Genomic DNA, 14064 nt, shown 5'->3' on the forward strand with positions numbered 1-14064 from the left:
GTAAACAGCAGTAAATAGCTTATAGTAAATAACGGCTGCAGTAAACTAGACATTGTTTTTAACCAATAACAATGATTTCACCCAAATAAACAATGCGGTTTTGTGCTGGAATACAACATGGGGAGGATTCACACCTTGGGGCAAACAATGGTAATCAAAAGAAAGAGCTTAATGGATTTTGAGGTGTAAGTGTAAGAAGCCCCAGAAAGCACTGCAGCTCCAGCAGACATCATCCTAATGGAGATATAATTAACTATGTAACTACATACCCAAGAGGAGGAAATGAGAGTTTACATGCTGACCTCCTGTCAACTACAGAGCGTGCTGACTTGTTTCTTAACTTGCAGGTTTTTTGCATCATCTTTCGGCCATCGAGTCTTTTTCATTTCTACCAGCCTCGTTTTGACATGCGCTTGCCACATTATCTTGATCTCATTTTTTTTTTAATTAGCTTTTATCAAATGCATAAATAATGCATTGCACAGAGCACTCGAAAACTCATTTAATATGATAGCTGGAAGAGCAAAGATCCTCTTCCGCGGATGAAGAAAGGAATTAATCAAGATGAAGTAAAACGATTTGAAAGGGAAGCGAAAACAAATTAGTGGATTTAGGTAATACTCCGATACCACGAATAGGAACATTTTCTCTGCTTTGGATGCAAATTTATTCCCGGTGGAATGGATCATTGACTGTTTGCTAAGCCCAACCAACCTGAGCTCGGCTACTGTTGCTAAACATTCTTCAACGGTACTTGTGAACTCCCCAGCTATAACCGTTCTCTAAACAACAAGACCGGCTATCTATTCTTAGTTGCTAATTATCCAGCCTATTTTTCTGGCTTCAATGACAAACGATTTTCATTTTTTTGGTAAACCAAAAGCAAAAGGCCAAAGCCTCAAAGTTTTATCCCAGAAAAAAAGGCTTCCTCTCCAGCTCATGAAACGTGTGGTAACATGGTGGTGAACAAGCAGCATAGTTGGTGGAGGGAAAAAGAATAATCTGACTCACTTATTTCATTCTCCCATAACATTCTTACGCACTAAATCATTTAGTAAGCAGTGTGTTTTACCTTGAAGATGCTTTTAAGATGACTAATCGGGACACTAAGTAGTGCAAGAAATTAGGCCGAGGTTCCTGAAGTTCAAAACTACCCGAAGCGTAACACATTCAGTTGATAACAAATATCCGCCCCATTTCTTTCTGAATTAATGAGATCAAAATCTCAAAAGTATGACACAGTCTCTTAGTTTTTTCATATTTGCAAGAATCAGCAAAATCCAAAGAGAAGTTCTCATTTAATTAATAGATCAATTTCATGGAGCAAACTCGTATAGTTGAGATTCATTGAGTCCGAGTTCAATTGAAGCAGCTAAGGCGTAAATGCTGTGTCAGATGCATCATCTTATATCTGATATCTTTCAGCAAGCATATCCTCTCCCTCAACTGATCGTGGTGAAGAAAACTCAATGTCCAGCAGATCAGAAGATAAAAAACGGCTGCAAATGTTTGCTTCCATGAATTCAAGCTCCAAAATTGACAAGAGCGACGAGGCAATGTGTTCCTTTTTTCCTCCCATGAAAACATCTGTACATCGTATAGCTGGTTAGATGGACCTGCTAACAACCATTCCTTTTCCATTTAAGCTGCTCATTTTGGAAAGGGTGAAGGCTGTGCATGTGTAGCTACAGTCTCTAATCTAGGATTGGTAATGACTATTTCGGGGAAAGGGTTTAACGAACGGTCAGTTTCCAAAACAAAACGGTTGATCTGCGAAAGGATTTACAAGTAACTCCAATCTGACTCCGCCACGAATCCAGCTGTGAATGAAGCGAAGAGGGCTGCAGCCAGAGATGTTGTAATCTCTCTTTTTTTCTTCTTCCTCTCCTCCTCCTACAAGCAGTACATTTCATCCCAGAGTCAAGCTTAATTTGAGGCAACAAAACAAAACCTTGAGGCATAAGCAGCAGTGGCGGGTCAAGACTCCTCCGTTCATGTATGTGTGTGTGTGTGTGTGTGTGTGTGGTTGAGGGGGAGATACTCACGACTTCTGTGGTGCGGTCGGTGGTTTCGCAGCAGGCTTGTTACCCGATATAGAACATCGCTCTGCAACAGAAGACGTTCAGGAATAACTGTTTTGCATTGCTCTCGCTTTGCGTGTTGATTAGTTTTTGACAAGGAGGCAGACTCAAATAGTTGTCACTCTGAAAAAAAAACATTCTGCAATGTTATTTCATTAGAGTGGTTGTGCGTTTTTGCTTTAGGTAACACGATGAATGAAATCCAAACTTAAATGCAGTGCCTGACAATAACAAGGAAACACTTTTTTCTTTTTTTTAAATAGATTCTTTTAGAGCAGAACCCCATTCACCGCATTTCACATTCTAGTCAGTGTTTCTTCCATTGGTAAATCAGAGAGGAGGGAACCCGCCAGTGGGAAAATATTTCATCTTTATATACATCACCAAGATCTCCCAACACTACGGGAGGAGGGTTAACACGAGAGCAGCAGTTTTGCAGAGCTTTTGATGATCTGATGCCCGGGAGTCAGAGCGGCTGTAATGTACCATCGTATTGGCTGATGTGATGATGCACATCAAGAGACCAAAGAGATTCCACTGATCTGGATTTCGCTCCGCTTTTTGTTTATGTATATTTATGTTAAAGTAGCTAACACTCATGTGGCTCTTGCTGTATTAGAGAATTGTAGGCAATGATGGAAATCAATCATCAGATATTGGATTTATAGCTGCTTCAATGTGATGAAATGTTGTATTCAGTTGGGTATTTAAAGCGACCCTGACAGTTTTTATCTCGCCTTGATTTGAGGATTTGAATTAATTGCATTACAGCTCAAAGGTTTGGACACACTTTATCATTTAATAGAATGAGACAATGTGTCCAAATGTTTGACTGAACTTGTATAAACTTTTATATAGTTTAGAAATATATATTATATACAATTTCAATATTTGTAAAATAAGTACATACTTTTCCACTTCAGTTCATTATATTATATTATATTATATTATTATTAGGTCGTTGTGTTTGCTTGTTACAGCTGGAACACACTCATCTCTCTCTCTCTTCTCAGGTGCAACCATATGATTTAGGACCCTTTCTTTAGAACTGGTTTCCAGTCGTATTTATTTCATATTGTTTTAGAGGTATGTGCGTGTGCCTGTGTGAGTGGGTTGGTGATGAAGTGTAAATGAATTCTAGGTTGGCAGTGCCACGAGCAGCTCCTCTCATTTTTAAAATCACTTTCCTAGAACGATGCAATTGCACCTTGCATTACTGTGATGATTGGATTACCGAGATGTGGATCATGTGTTAATTGTTGCCATCCAATTGTAAGTAATCCTTTGATATATGCTAGAACCATCAATTGGTCGGGAGCGCACTGGCATCTCTGTGCGATTAGATTAATTCAACCCATCACATGTTGTGAGAGAAAATTGAATCCAACATTTCACGCGTCGTTACTGTGGGTTGAAGCACCTGATGAGCTGCACTCACCACTTCAATGTGAGCAAATGAGTATGTCTGAATATGTAATTTCACCATCAATGGTGGCACAAGGCAGTCCGGTGCATTCAGGACACACATATTATAATCCTTGTGTACGGCCATGTTGGTGTGGTTATTAGTTGCGATGAACACAGAAAGATAAAAGCAAGGCCTCTGTAAACCGGCACGTTCCTGTGGCTTCATTCCAACACCAAGCTGCTGTTTCTTCTGGGTGGTGTTGCCTTTACGGCCCCTTTGTTGTTAATTACCACGGAGCCACAGTGTGTGTGTGTGTGTGTGTGTGTGTGTGTTTGGATGCTGGCAAAACTTACTCTGGGTATTGTAGCCTGAAGTCCCATGCTGTGACTCCTAGAGAGAAAGAGGGAGAGAGGGAGAGGGCGATGAGTTGAATGAATTAACCAACAGATGTCATTATTGATTTCACAGCAGTACAACAAGGCCATTACACGGCATTCAGACCCTCTCGCCTCCACCTCACTCTCAGATACCTCTCCGGCAGGATTAGCGTGACGCCGGGGGCTGAGAAGTCTTTTCCCTAATTCATTAACTAGCGGCTCCAATTTACTGTGGCGACATTGCCACTCGCATTGACGTTGCCACTATCTGACGTTAAAAAATGATTCATGGAGGTGTTCGGCGGTGGGGAACACCTGCTGTCCCAGGCAGAATATCAGTGTTGACTATAATGTTCATGTCGTTTTTCTTCATGTGACAAATACTCCCACAGTTTACGTTACGAGGCGTCGTAAAGCGCACATCTGGAAATCCTTTAGTCGCAGCTTTTACTCGGCCTCTGTCTTTGTGGATTACCGTTGTTGTGTTCTCAGGAAAGAAGAAAACAGCAACTAAAAACTGAATACAGGATGCTCTATAGCTTTTAGCCATGTTTCTCTATCCATTTTTTTAACAGCCTCTCAAATGAGGCATCTTTTTTTTTTGCCCTTTAGCGTCCAAGCTAATAAGCTAAGGAGCCAGCTGCTTTTGTTTGCCCTCTCGTTGGCGTTATTATGACTAATGAGCGCTAGCATGTTCTGGTTAGCATGTTTGTGGTTAGCCTAGTTAGAACACTAGAGATTCCAGTGAACAGTGGATGGTTAGGCTGGTCTACGGCTGGTCTACGGCTCATCCGTATTAGTCCATGGCTGGTCTACGGCAAGTCTACGTTTTGTAAAGCAGCTTGAAGCACTACATTTAGGAACTTTGCAGTTGGCCGATTGTGAATAATCGGTCCAGCTAAGGATAATTAATGCGTGTCGTATATTATACAGTAAAACAAGTCATTATTATTAAGGGACACACGTTTCAGTCAGTATGTCATTTGTAGATATACACTTTTATAAAAATGTTAACAAATCGTTAAATGTTAGTTCATATTGTTCATTAATGAGTGGACTTTTGGGCAGTTTATAGCACTTGAGCTCTTCCTGTTGGAAGCTTTATTTAAGATGAACATCTGCAGCTAGAGACTTCAATGCATCATTAACGCTGTTATTTCATTGGTGCTCACTTGCATGCCGGAATGAGGCAAACACTTCAGACCTAATTAACAGAACGAGGATCCTCTGTGACAAAACACAGTAACTTTCACAGAGACTTTCTGAACTCTTGTTAGTCTATTTTGTTTTCTTGTTTCATCAACTCACACAAACAAAGGAAAAGTCCGCAGCCGCAGCAGATGATAACAACACTCGAAGCATACGCGAGAGGAGGGAGCTGGTACTCACCTTGTTCGGGATGGGGAACTTGGTCTGGTCGGCCTTCCCGGGTGTGTGTATCGCTGTGAGGGGAGGAGGCCAGGAATGGGTCATCTCCTACGACAGACACACACATTTGTACCACATTATCTACTACACATCATTATGTGACAACTAAGCATTTTCTGGCACCGGTCCAAACTAAATGTGCTGCTTGATGCAGCAGAGTCAGCGTTCGATCGAGGCCCTGATGAAGCATTGGACTTAAATAGAGCGTATGGTGCGATTGGGGGGGCCAGTGAACATCAGCAGGCTGAGAGACAGCTGAGTTCAGAGTTGTTGAATTTACCACAAAAAGAAAGAAAAGAAACTGAGTCCAGTTGGTTGCAGCTGAGAGCCACAACAGCAGGATGCCGTTTCAATTATTCTAATCGCACGCTCTTCTCGGTTCAATTCCAAGTCTCAATGTGTAGAAGCTTCCTTAACGAGCTAAGCACGTGTGCGTGCGCCTGCTTGGTGGCCCACTAGTCACTGGGGAAATCTTCTCCCACACCAAAGCCCGTTAAATATCCATATTTATTCAGTACACTTCTTTTTGCAGGACAGCAAAGTCCCATCTGGCACCGAAAGGTCACTGAACTGACGTCACAATTTACCCATGTACGCCTGCACCCCCCACCCCCTCCAGGTGGAGATGACTCATGTTCCTCAGATGACTCAGATGTTTTGTGTGTGTGTGTGTTTGTGTGTAAGTCAGCTCAGTACTCGAATACGCCTCCATTGGCATGTTTTTTTTTACCGACATTGCTACGCACCCATCCCTGACGACACTCGGTGCGTTGCCAGGCAACTCTTTTCTGACATCATCGTGGGACCTACTAGAAGAGTTCCTCTTGACGGCACTCCTGACACTGTGCGTGTGTCTCAATCATTGTTTGTGTGTGTCTGTGAATGCGTTGATACTGACATTGTGTGTAATCCACTCAGTCACCCTATCTCTCTCTCTAACACACACGCACAGATCTACATGTATCTGTGGTTTCCCACTTCTTATCTATTAAGTCGTGCCATCCATCATCTCTCTATTCCAGCTCAATGCAGAATGTATTCACTTCTAAGTCCCGTTGAGTGTGTGAGCAGATGTTCTCTCTGCTGTCCTCACACAACGGATCTATCTTACCTCTGACGCAGCCCTCTAGTCCAAACGTCATATAACTGACTACTGACTAAACCCCTAAAAGTAATATTCGCCGTGGCTTTCGATTAGTTAGTGACTTTGCCGTTACTGACGTGAAGCAAAACAAATGGTTGTGTTTCCTGAACCCGCAGGCCAGATCGCACAGCATGTGTTGTACTTAAAGAATGTCCCAAATACATCTCCTCAATCAGAAAGAGCCACCAAATCAAATTATGACATTTGGATATTTCATCAAAAATACCTAAATGTGTCTATCGTCGTTAGCATTTTATGCCTCATTCAATTTTAAAAACTTTGGCCCAAATAAAGTGTTTGCAGATACCGGATTGTGTAAACCAGGGGTTCCCAACTGTGTGTGTGTGTCTGTGAGTTGGCGATGAAGTTGCGCCCCCCCCTGTAATGCCACTGCGCCAGCCTCAGGGGCGCGCCCCCCTGTTTGGGGAGGGCTGCTGTAATTAATACTAAATCCTCAGACTAGAAGTCACATAACAGAACTCTGTGAAACTTTGACTCAGAGAAGAAGTACAGCTTGTGCTTTTTTTTGTTGAAGAAATCATCCAAGAAATTCATCTTGTGGGTTTTTCTTCTTTCTTTTCATGATTCATGGAATTATGACTCTCTCATGCAGCACTAAAGAAATGGTTGAACTGACCTTTTAACCACAGCCTTGATTATTGCTCCTCTCTTCAGGACGTAATGGTAAACATCAATAGGGTTGCAAATTTCTGGATATATTCCAATTTGTAAACTTTCAATGGGAATATACAGGACTTAACAGGAATAAACTGGACCCCCCCCCCCGCCCCCCCGGAACTGCATTTACTTTGTCATATATGATAAAACGACATTTTGTTTTGTCATGAAGAGACATCCATGTAAACCTTTTGATACAACTTTTACTTACTTAATCCATTTGTGAGTAGAACTTTATTATTTCATCGAACAGCAACCTGAATGTTGAAAAAAATAGTGTATTCCATCTTCCTTCCCATGGAAAACTTTCCAGAAAGTTTGTGGCAATTTACCGGAAACTTTCCGCCCTTTTGCAACCAGTGGTATAATATCCGCGGCCCAGCACCAAACATTCTGGAGCCTTGTAGATTAGCTGCTTTATTCATTCATCAAATGCATCTTTATTTGCGAGTATGGATCAGCTAGGATCTGCAATTGAAATCAATTTAAAGAAGAAGAAGATATTTTGATAATGCTACCTGTGTATATAGTTACCATACCATATGCTTACAATAAGAATGGGTGAATTCATCTATGGGAGGACATATTTGGTCCCTGGTATCATTCTGCCGTGTAAATGGTCTCTGCAGTCTTTCAAAGCTTTGAAGTCCTTCAGTACACAATGTGTGATATCTGATATTGACGCGCTGCTACCTTGAATAGTGAAAACCTCCAAAACAACAATGTTTCTGTCACAACCGACTTGTAGCTGTGCCCTCGCGGGGAGGTTAGACCGCAGGCCTCTGCCCGATTCACCTCACCTCACGTTCTGAACTCCCCCAATCTTTCCACTTGACACAGCAACATAAAAACGTGTCCCTGAATTCAATGGGGCAACGATGTTATTGACAAAGGCTTTTCATGCAGCTCACAGAGAACGATCTGTCACACAGCCTGTTGGCCAGCGCATCGATTTGTGAACGGGAGAGAGCGCTGAGTGACACAGAGATGAAGAAGAGGGGAAGAGAGTGAGGGATGCGCTAAAAGCAGATGGAGACCAGTGTTCCCTCCGGGTTCACAGGTTTACAGGTTTACAGCTTGGGCTGGGGTGGGGTGGGGCATTGGGGTTGCGGACGGACGGACGCCACATTTTCCGCCGAGCGCTCTCTGTCCGCTGGTGGGAGTATGCCCAAAAACCCTTATAGAGCCCCTATCCCCGCCGACCCCGCCACCCCCCCTCCCCAACACAACAGCAAGGGAACCATTGGAGACCAATAGGGAGATAACCTGCCACGGGGCAGTCAGAAACATCTGTTTTGACAACGGCCTTAAGGAGCACAGCGAGGAAATGTGTTGCTTTTGATGACATGCAGACAGGAAAAGGGAAACAACACAGAGAAAAGCAGATGAAACCTCCTGCATGAGGTCATCCTGAACAAAAACTTGTATAACCATTGACCTGAGCCAACACATCCCTCTTTCTTTTCTCTCCCTTGTCCTCTCCTCTTAAAATCAGACTCTCTGGAGGGAGACGAAGGTCTTTGAGCAAACAGAAAACAGCTGATAATCAGTGAAATTACCCTGTGTGTGTGTGTGCGCGTGTGTGTGTAAGCAACATACCCGCAAAATCTCTTCAACACAGCTGGAGTCATTTGGTAGGCTGACCTGAAGAAAACAAAAGAGAGAGAGAGAGACGTCAAAGCTACTTAAAGCACCATTGGGTCACATGTAACAGAAACAGAGTGGGAATACATAAAAAAAATTCCACGCAACAGTCATAATTAGAGGTTTTCTATTAGTTACAAGTGTGTGTGTGTGTGTAGAGGTAGGGGGGGGGGGGGGGGGGGGGTGGCAAGAAAACCTTTAGTTAATCAACACCTGATTGAAGGATTTGCAGCCTTCCGTCGTGGACGCTGTAGCTTCCCTTCTGTTACAACGCTCAGCGTGTGTATTAGTATGTTGTCATTGTGTCCTGGACTTTCAGCGTCGAGATAAAATGTTGTTGCTGAGTTTATAATGCAAAAGCTTCATGGACCCAATCCCAACCCCCCCCCCCCCTGATTCCTGAACCCTCAGGGATTCACTGACGTCACCTGGTAAGTGGTTGAGTGTGCGTCTCTGAGCGCTTTAAATTGTGTACATTTGAATGGGACAGCAATTAGCCGCCACATCATGACAAACAAAAGTATGTATTTGATATGTTTTACTGATTCTAATAACTTCCACTTTCTTTCAGTCGAAGGGCCCAATATGTTCTAAACCGGTCGGTTCTTCTATTTCAGAGCTAGGAGGAGCATAAACACCGGCCCACTGCCGAACTGTCGCTCCCAAAAAGTAATTGAAAGCAAAATATAGCGACGACAAACAAGCTCATTAAAGAGGAAGGAAAAGAAGAAGAACGAGGCAGAGGGACAGCTGGGAGGACGGCAGAGACGCGGTGTCCTGCCCTCTGTCGCACACCATTACTAACGGCACCAACATGAGCACAATAACAATTTAGTAACCATGATGAGGAGGATGACTTCATCTTCAGGCTTAAATCACTGACCGGTAACATAACAAAGCAATAAAAGAGATTCTAGCTGTTCTGTCTGTGTGTGTGTGTGTGTGTGTGTGGACACAGAGTCTAAACTACAAAACCTCCATCTGTTTTCTAGACATGAGCTGTGCCTCCACACAGGCTCATTACTCCCTGTATCAACACTGTATCAATCAGACAGTGAGTCATCAGCAAACCGTAGTGGGAGGACAAAGACGTGAGCTTTCCAGAGGAATATTTTTGGCTCCTTCTACCCCAAAATATACAAGGTGCAATCTGTACAATTGTGGACAGAAGTCTAGTTTAGAACCAGAAGAGGGTCACAGCGGCTACGTTCAAAGACGTGTCGTACAGACCAAACACGATAATGATACGATAGCAGCGTTAAGTTGAGCTTAAGCTGTCCTGTTACATTTCAGACTTTTTTTGCCCTGCTGGAAATTTGTTTGGAAATTTTCCCTAGTGGTTCGGAATATGTGGCTACCCATTACACAATGCACCTTTCCAAAACTAATATTCTTTATTATGTTAATAAGAGAATATGCGTACATTTTAGTTCGTTTTAGTTCAAAGAGAAGACAATAAAATAATAATAATGTGACCATTGACTGTCTGCAATACATACGAATCTCACTACAGCCGTTTTCTATGATCAATAGAGACCGTGAGACAATTCAGGGACATACCTACATATTGTGTGAATGATGGTGTTGAACCTCACATGTTAAGTGACTTGTTCAAGACAATCGGTTAGTTTGTCTGTTGATGTTGAACATCTTGATCCAACAGATCATGTCGATCTTGTGGTCTCTCCAAAAAGAGCGTTCCTGGGTGTAAAAATGAAAGCACATTCTCACCCTTTGTCTCTGACAGACAGAAGTGGAAACACTCGTATGTTTTCCGGCTAACAGGGTCCATCTATTTCTGTGCATACATGTGTCTCCTCCTGCCTCGCTCTAACCCGCTGCTGTCCATCACGCTTGTTCCTAGCTCACTGGAGCACAGCGAGGACACAGCCAGGCCTCCGTGTCCCCCCTGACCCCCCCCCGTCTGCAGTACGGACCTCTGAGGCAGATGGCGCACTCTCTGCATCGTAATAAAACATCGCAGCACTTGGAAGTCTATTCCGGGCACGCTGAATACAAACCGCCTGTAATGGACACATGACTCCCGCGTGTGGGTGTGGCTGTGTGTCTGACCGTGAGCCTGCGGTTAATGCCAACGACTATAAGGTGAAAGGAATATTGAATTTATGAAAAAATAGGAGCGATGAGCGAGAGCCGGAGAGGAAGTCTGCAGGAGGAGAGAGGACAGAATTCAGAGGGAAAATAGGTACCAAAGAAAAATGAGACGGAGGGGGGATTCAGCCGAGGCAATTACTGAGGCAGAAATCCTTTCGCTCTGAAATTGCTGCTCAGATAGATAGACGTTTACACACATAAACGCACTCTCTCTCTCACACACACCTACACACACACTCCTCAAGGTAGTGGATACAGAGGAAAACACACAGAGCGCTGTAACTAAACCACTCCCATTATTGATTAATGTGCTGATTGCTTTCTCAATTAATTGATTGTTGTAAGTACGAAGATTAGAAGTAAATCCTGAAGAAAACCATCGAGAAGCCTGGAGATCATATGTCTGTAGTTGGGTTCATTTGATTCAGAGCAAAGAACGGGGAAAAGGAGACTTTCCTTTTGCCTCTAATCTGATTCACCGGCGTCCATTAAGAGAAGAGACGAGATGAGACGGGAAAAGACGAGAAGAGACACAAAGAGTCTCTAAGCACTCAGTGGGACGATCTCAACATGCAAGAAAAAAACTAAAGCCTTGCCAAAATATCTCAATATAGAAAACACTAAGAACTGTATTTTTATTGGAAGAATACCGTTGCCTGTGCAGCGCACGGCGTATCAGGACTATCTGAGCACGTGTGGTGCAGCAGAGTCGTCCTACAGTGAGTGAGACGGCCAGGGCAGAATGTCATTGGAGCAGATCATACAACGTGCAGTCTGGGTCTGGGCTTCCGCTGGTGCGCATACGTGTTCCCGTGAGCACCAATTCATAGGGCATGAGATTTATGACGTTTGTAATGATCACATATAGTGTTAAGTGTTTGTCTGTTAACATAAAATGATTTTTGCTCTGGAAACGGATCTATATTCATTCCAATAGGAAAATACCTTTGCAATAACAGTGTGACAACTATAGCAGGATAGTTGTAATCTTTATGTGCATGTTTTTATTTATCATAATGCCATAATTTTATATTTGACCTTTGACACTGGTTTACAGCACTCGGGCTAAACATGCCGCCATAAAAGCCAGGTGATGGTGCTCATGTGTATTCCATCCAATCCCGTGTATTTATGCTTGCTGGTCGGCCGGGATGAAGAAAATTCCTTTTTGTCATTTGTAATCAATGATTTGATCCTGGAGAGGTTGACCGTTGGTCCAATCAATGATCTGTTCATGGTTCTTGAGTTAGTTTTGAGAAGTCACTGATTAGAACTGAATGTTTTGAATCCGTCGGATTGGCAATCAAATAATCTTTGATTTGCTCTCACGGCTTTGTGCTGCTGAGCACAAAGACACTTCGCTTACAGTGACGTGGCTGCAAAAAAGCCCGTAGGAAGTCAAGAGAAAGAGAGGAAACCCCCGTTAGGTGCACGCGGGAATGTTTGACCTTCGTCTACACAAGACTACGCTGGTTACACAAGTCACAGTCTTACACAAAAAAAAAAAAAAATTATAAATATGTCATACGTCTCTATTCTTCAGTAATATGTTTAATTTATTGTAGAGCTTGGGACACCTTCATTTAAAATGAATGTGACGGTTTATAGTCAAAAGTTAACACTGCATTGATAAGTCGATCATTGGTATTTAATTTTCTTTTATTAAATATGGACAGCCCGTCTGTATGCATAAAGAGGGTGTAATAAGGATTATTATTATTGTATATTATAGTCTCAACATGTCGCACACATGGCACCAGTTATGCCCTGACGCGCCGTTATGATTGGCCAGACAAATGCTCATTACAACAATTTGTCCCATTAGGGGGGTTTACACTCCACACTCAGCCGCCTAAAAAAACTGCATCACACGCAGGTTTTCCTCTGAAAACGCTCTCCGGGTTCACTTTTATGGAGCGCAGCCTTTTTCAGGTTGCCAATCCACCAAAGGGTTTTGTTTCTTTTGTACTGGAATTAAAAATCATTAAGAGGTAATTATAGTAATGTGTTTGAGACTGAAGAAACAGACTCATCTCTACGTAAATGTACTGGTGTGTTACTGTTTGTGTGTGTGTGTGTGTGTGTGTGTGTGTGTGTGTGTGTGTGTGTGTGTGTGTGTGTGTGAGAGTGAGCTGAATCACTCACTGGAAGCATGTGGGATGACAAAATTTGAATTAATAAAAACATCCCTGAAGACATACGGTCTATTCATATCTACAATTACATAGAGCTAGTTTGAGATTGGCAGGGAGAGAAGAAGGAGAGAAAAGACAAGATGCAACAGAGAGAGAATCAGGGAGGATAATGAGCAAAGCAATAGAGAAGATTGCCCGGAGACAAAGTCAAACAGAATCAAATCTGGAGCCGGACGGATGTAAACACGTTCTTTCACCTTCCTCAGAGAGAGCCATTAACTCACCCTCGCCTATTTCTCTTTTATCTTAGAAATGGTTTTCTCAGGATGCTGAAAATGTTTACTTTGCTGGCTTAATTACACCAAGTAGGAAAAAACAAAAAAGAGGCCTTTGCCTAGTTGTCGTGAAAAAGTAAAACATGGACTGTGCGTCTTTCAGTTGCCGCGATTGAAGTTTTGGAGGGAAATTCCAACCGGGTTTGGAAAATCTTCAAGGATTTTTTTATCCACAGGCTTCTCGTTTATTCAGTTTCATGTGCTCCTTTTATCATCCATATTTCAGCTGTTTACAGAGCTGGAGTGACCGCCATCACTGGGATTACCAGCATGCTAGATAGATCATAAGCACTGCCCTCAGAGGGGTGTGTGTTGATTCAACAGCTGCTCTGTTGTGTGTGTGCACGCTTGCGTACGAGTCAGTCTACCTAATAATTCAAAGATTGTCGAGTACAGATAAAACCGACTCACGCTTTCATCTCTTCACCTCTCAAATAAAAAGTTGGAGGTCCTGTGGCGCTCACACACATCTTTGAATCTGGGGGTCTTTGGTTCTCGTTCCCACTGGACTATTGCTAGTGCATTGTGGGTGATATGAAGGACTTCTCAGTCATTCTCTATTCCCGTTTACGTACTACTCTCAAAGTCAACGGTAGATCTTTGCCCATACGTGATGTGTTCATATGACGTTTCCATTTACAATATGATGAATATAAATTGTATGTTGTTCATTTGGTTGAGAGAATAGTGTCTGTTTCACCAGCACAAACATTACCATT

At 42.8% G+C, this 14064-nt stretch overlaps 1 protein-coding gene across 1 annotated transcript in view; it reads right to left on the reverse strand.

The window, feature by feature from the left end:
• The window catches only part of aff2 (AF4/FMR2 family, member 2), a 118638-nt gene that overhangs the window by 50396 nt on the left and 54178 nt on the right, over window positions 1–14064 (reverse strand). The window contains exons 5-8 of the mRNA XM_040174066.2: window positions 8716–8760; window positions 5256–5342; window positions 3843–3879; window positions 2046–2106 (exon numbers count right to left, since the gene is read on the reverse strand). Of these exons, the coding sequence (XP_040030000.2) occupies window positions 2046–2106; window positions 3843–3879; window positions 5256–5342; window positions 8716–8760 (230 nt within the window). The remainder of the gene's footprint in view (window positions 1–2045; window positions 2107–3842; window positions 3880–5255; window positions 5343–8715; window positions 8761–14064) is intronic.

This window comes from Gasterosteus aculeatus, chromosome 4, assembly GCF_964276395.1.
Source record: "Gasterosteus aculeatus chromosome 4, fGasAcu3.hap1.1, whole genome shotgun sequence".
Taxonomy (NCBI): Eukaryota; Metazoa; Chordata; class Actinopteri; order Perciformes; family Gasterosteidae; genus Gasterosteus; species Gasterosteus aculeatus.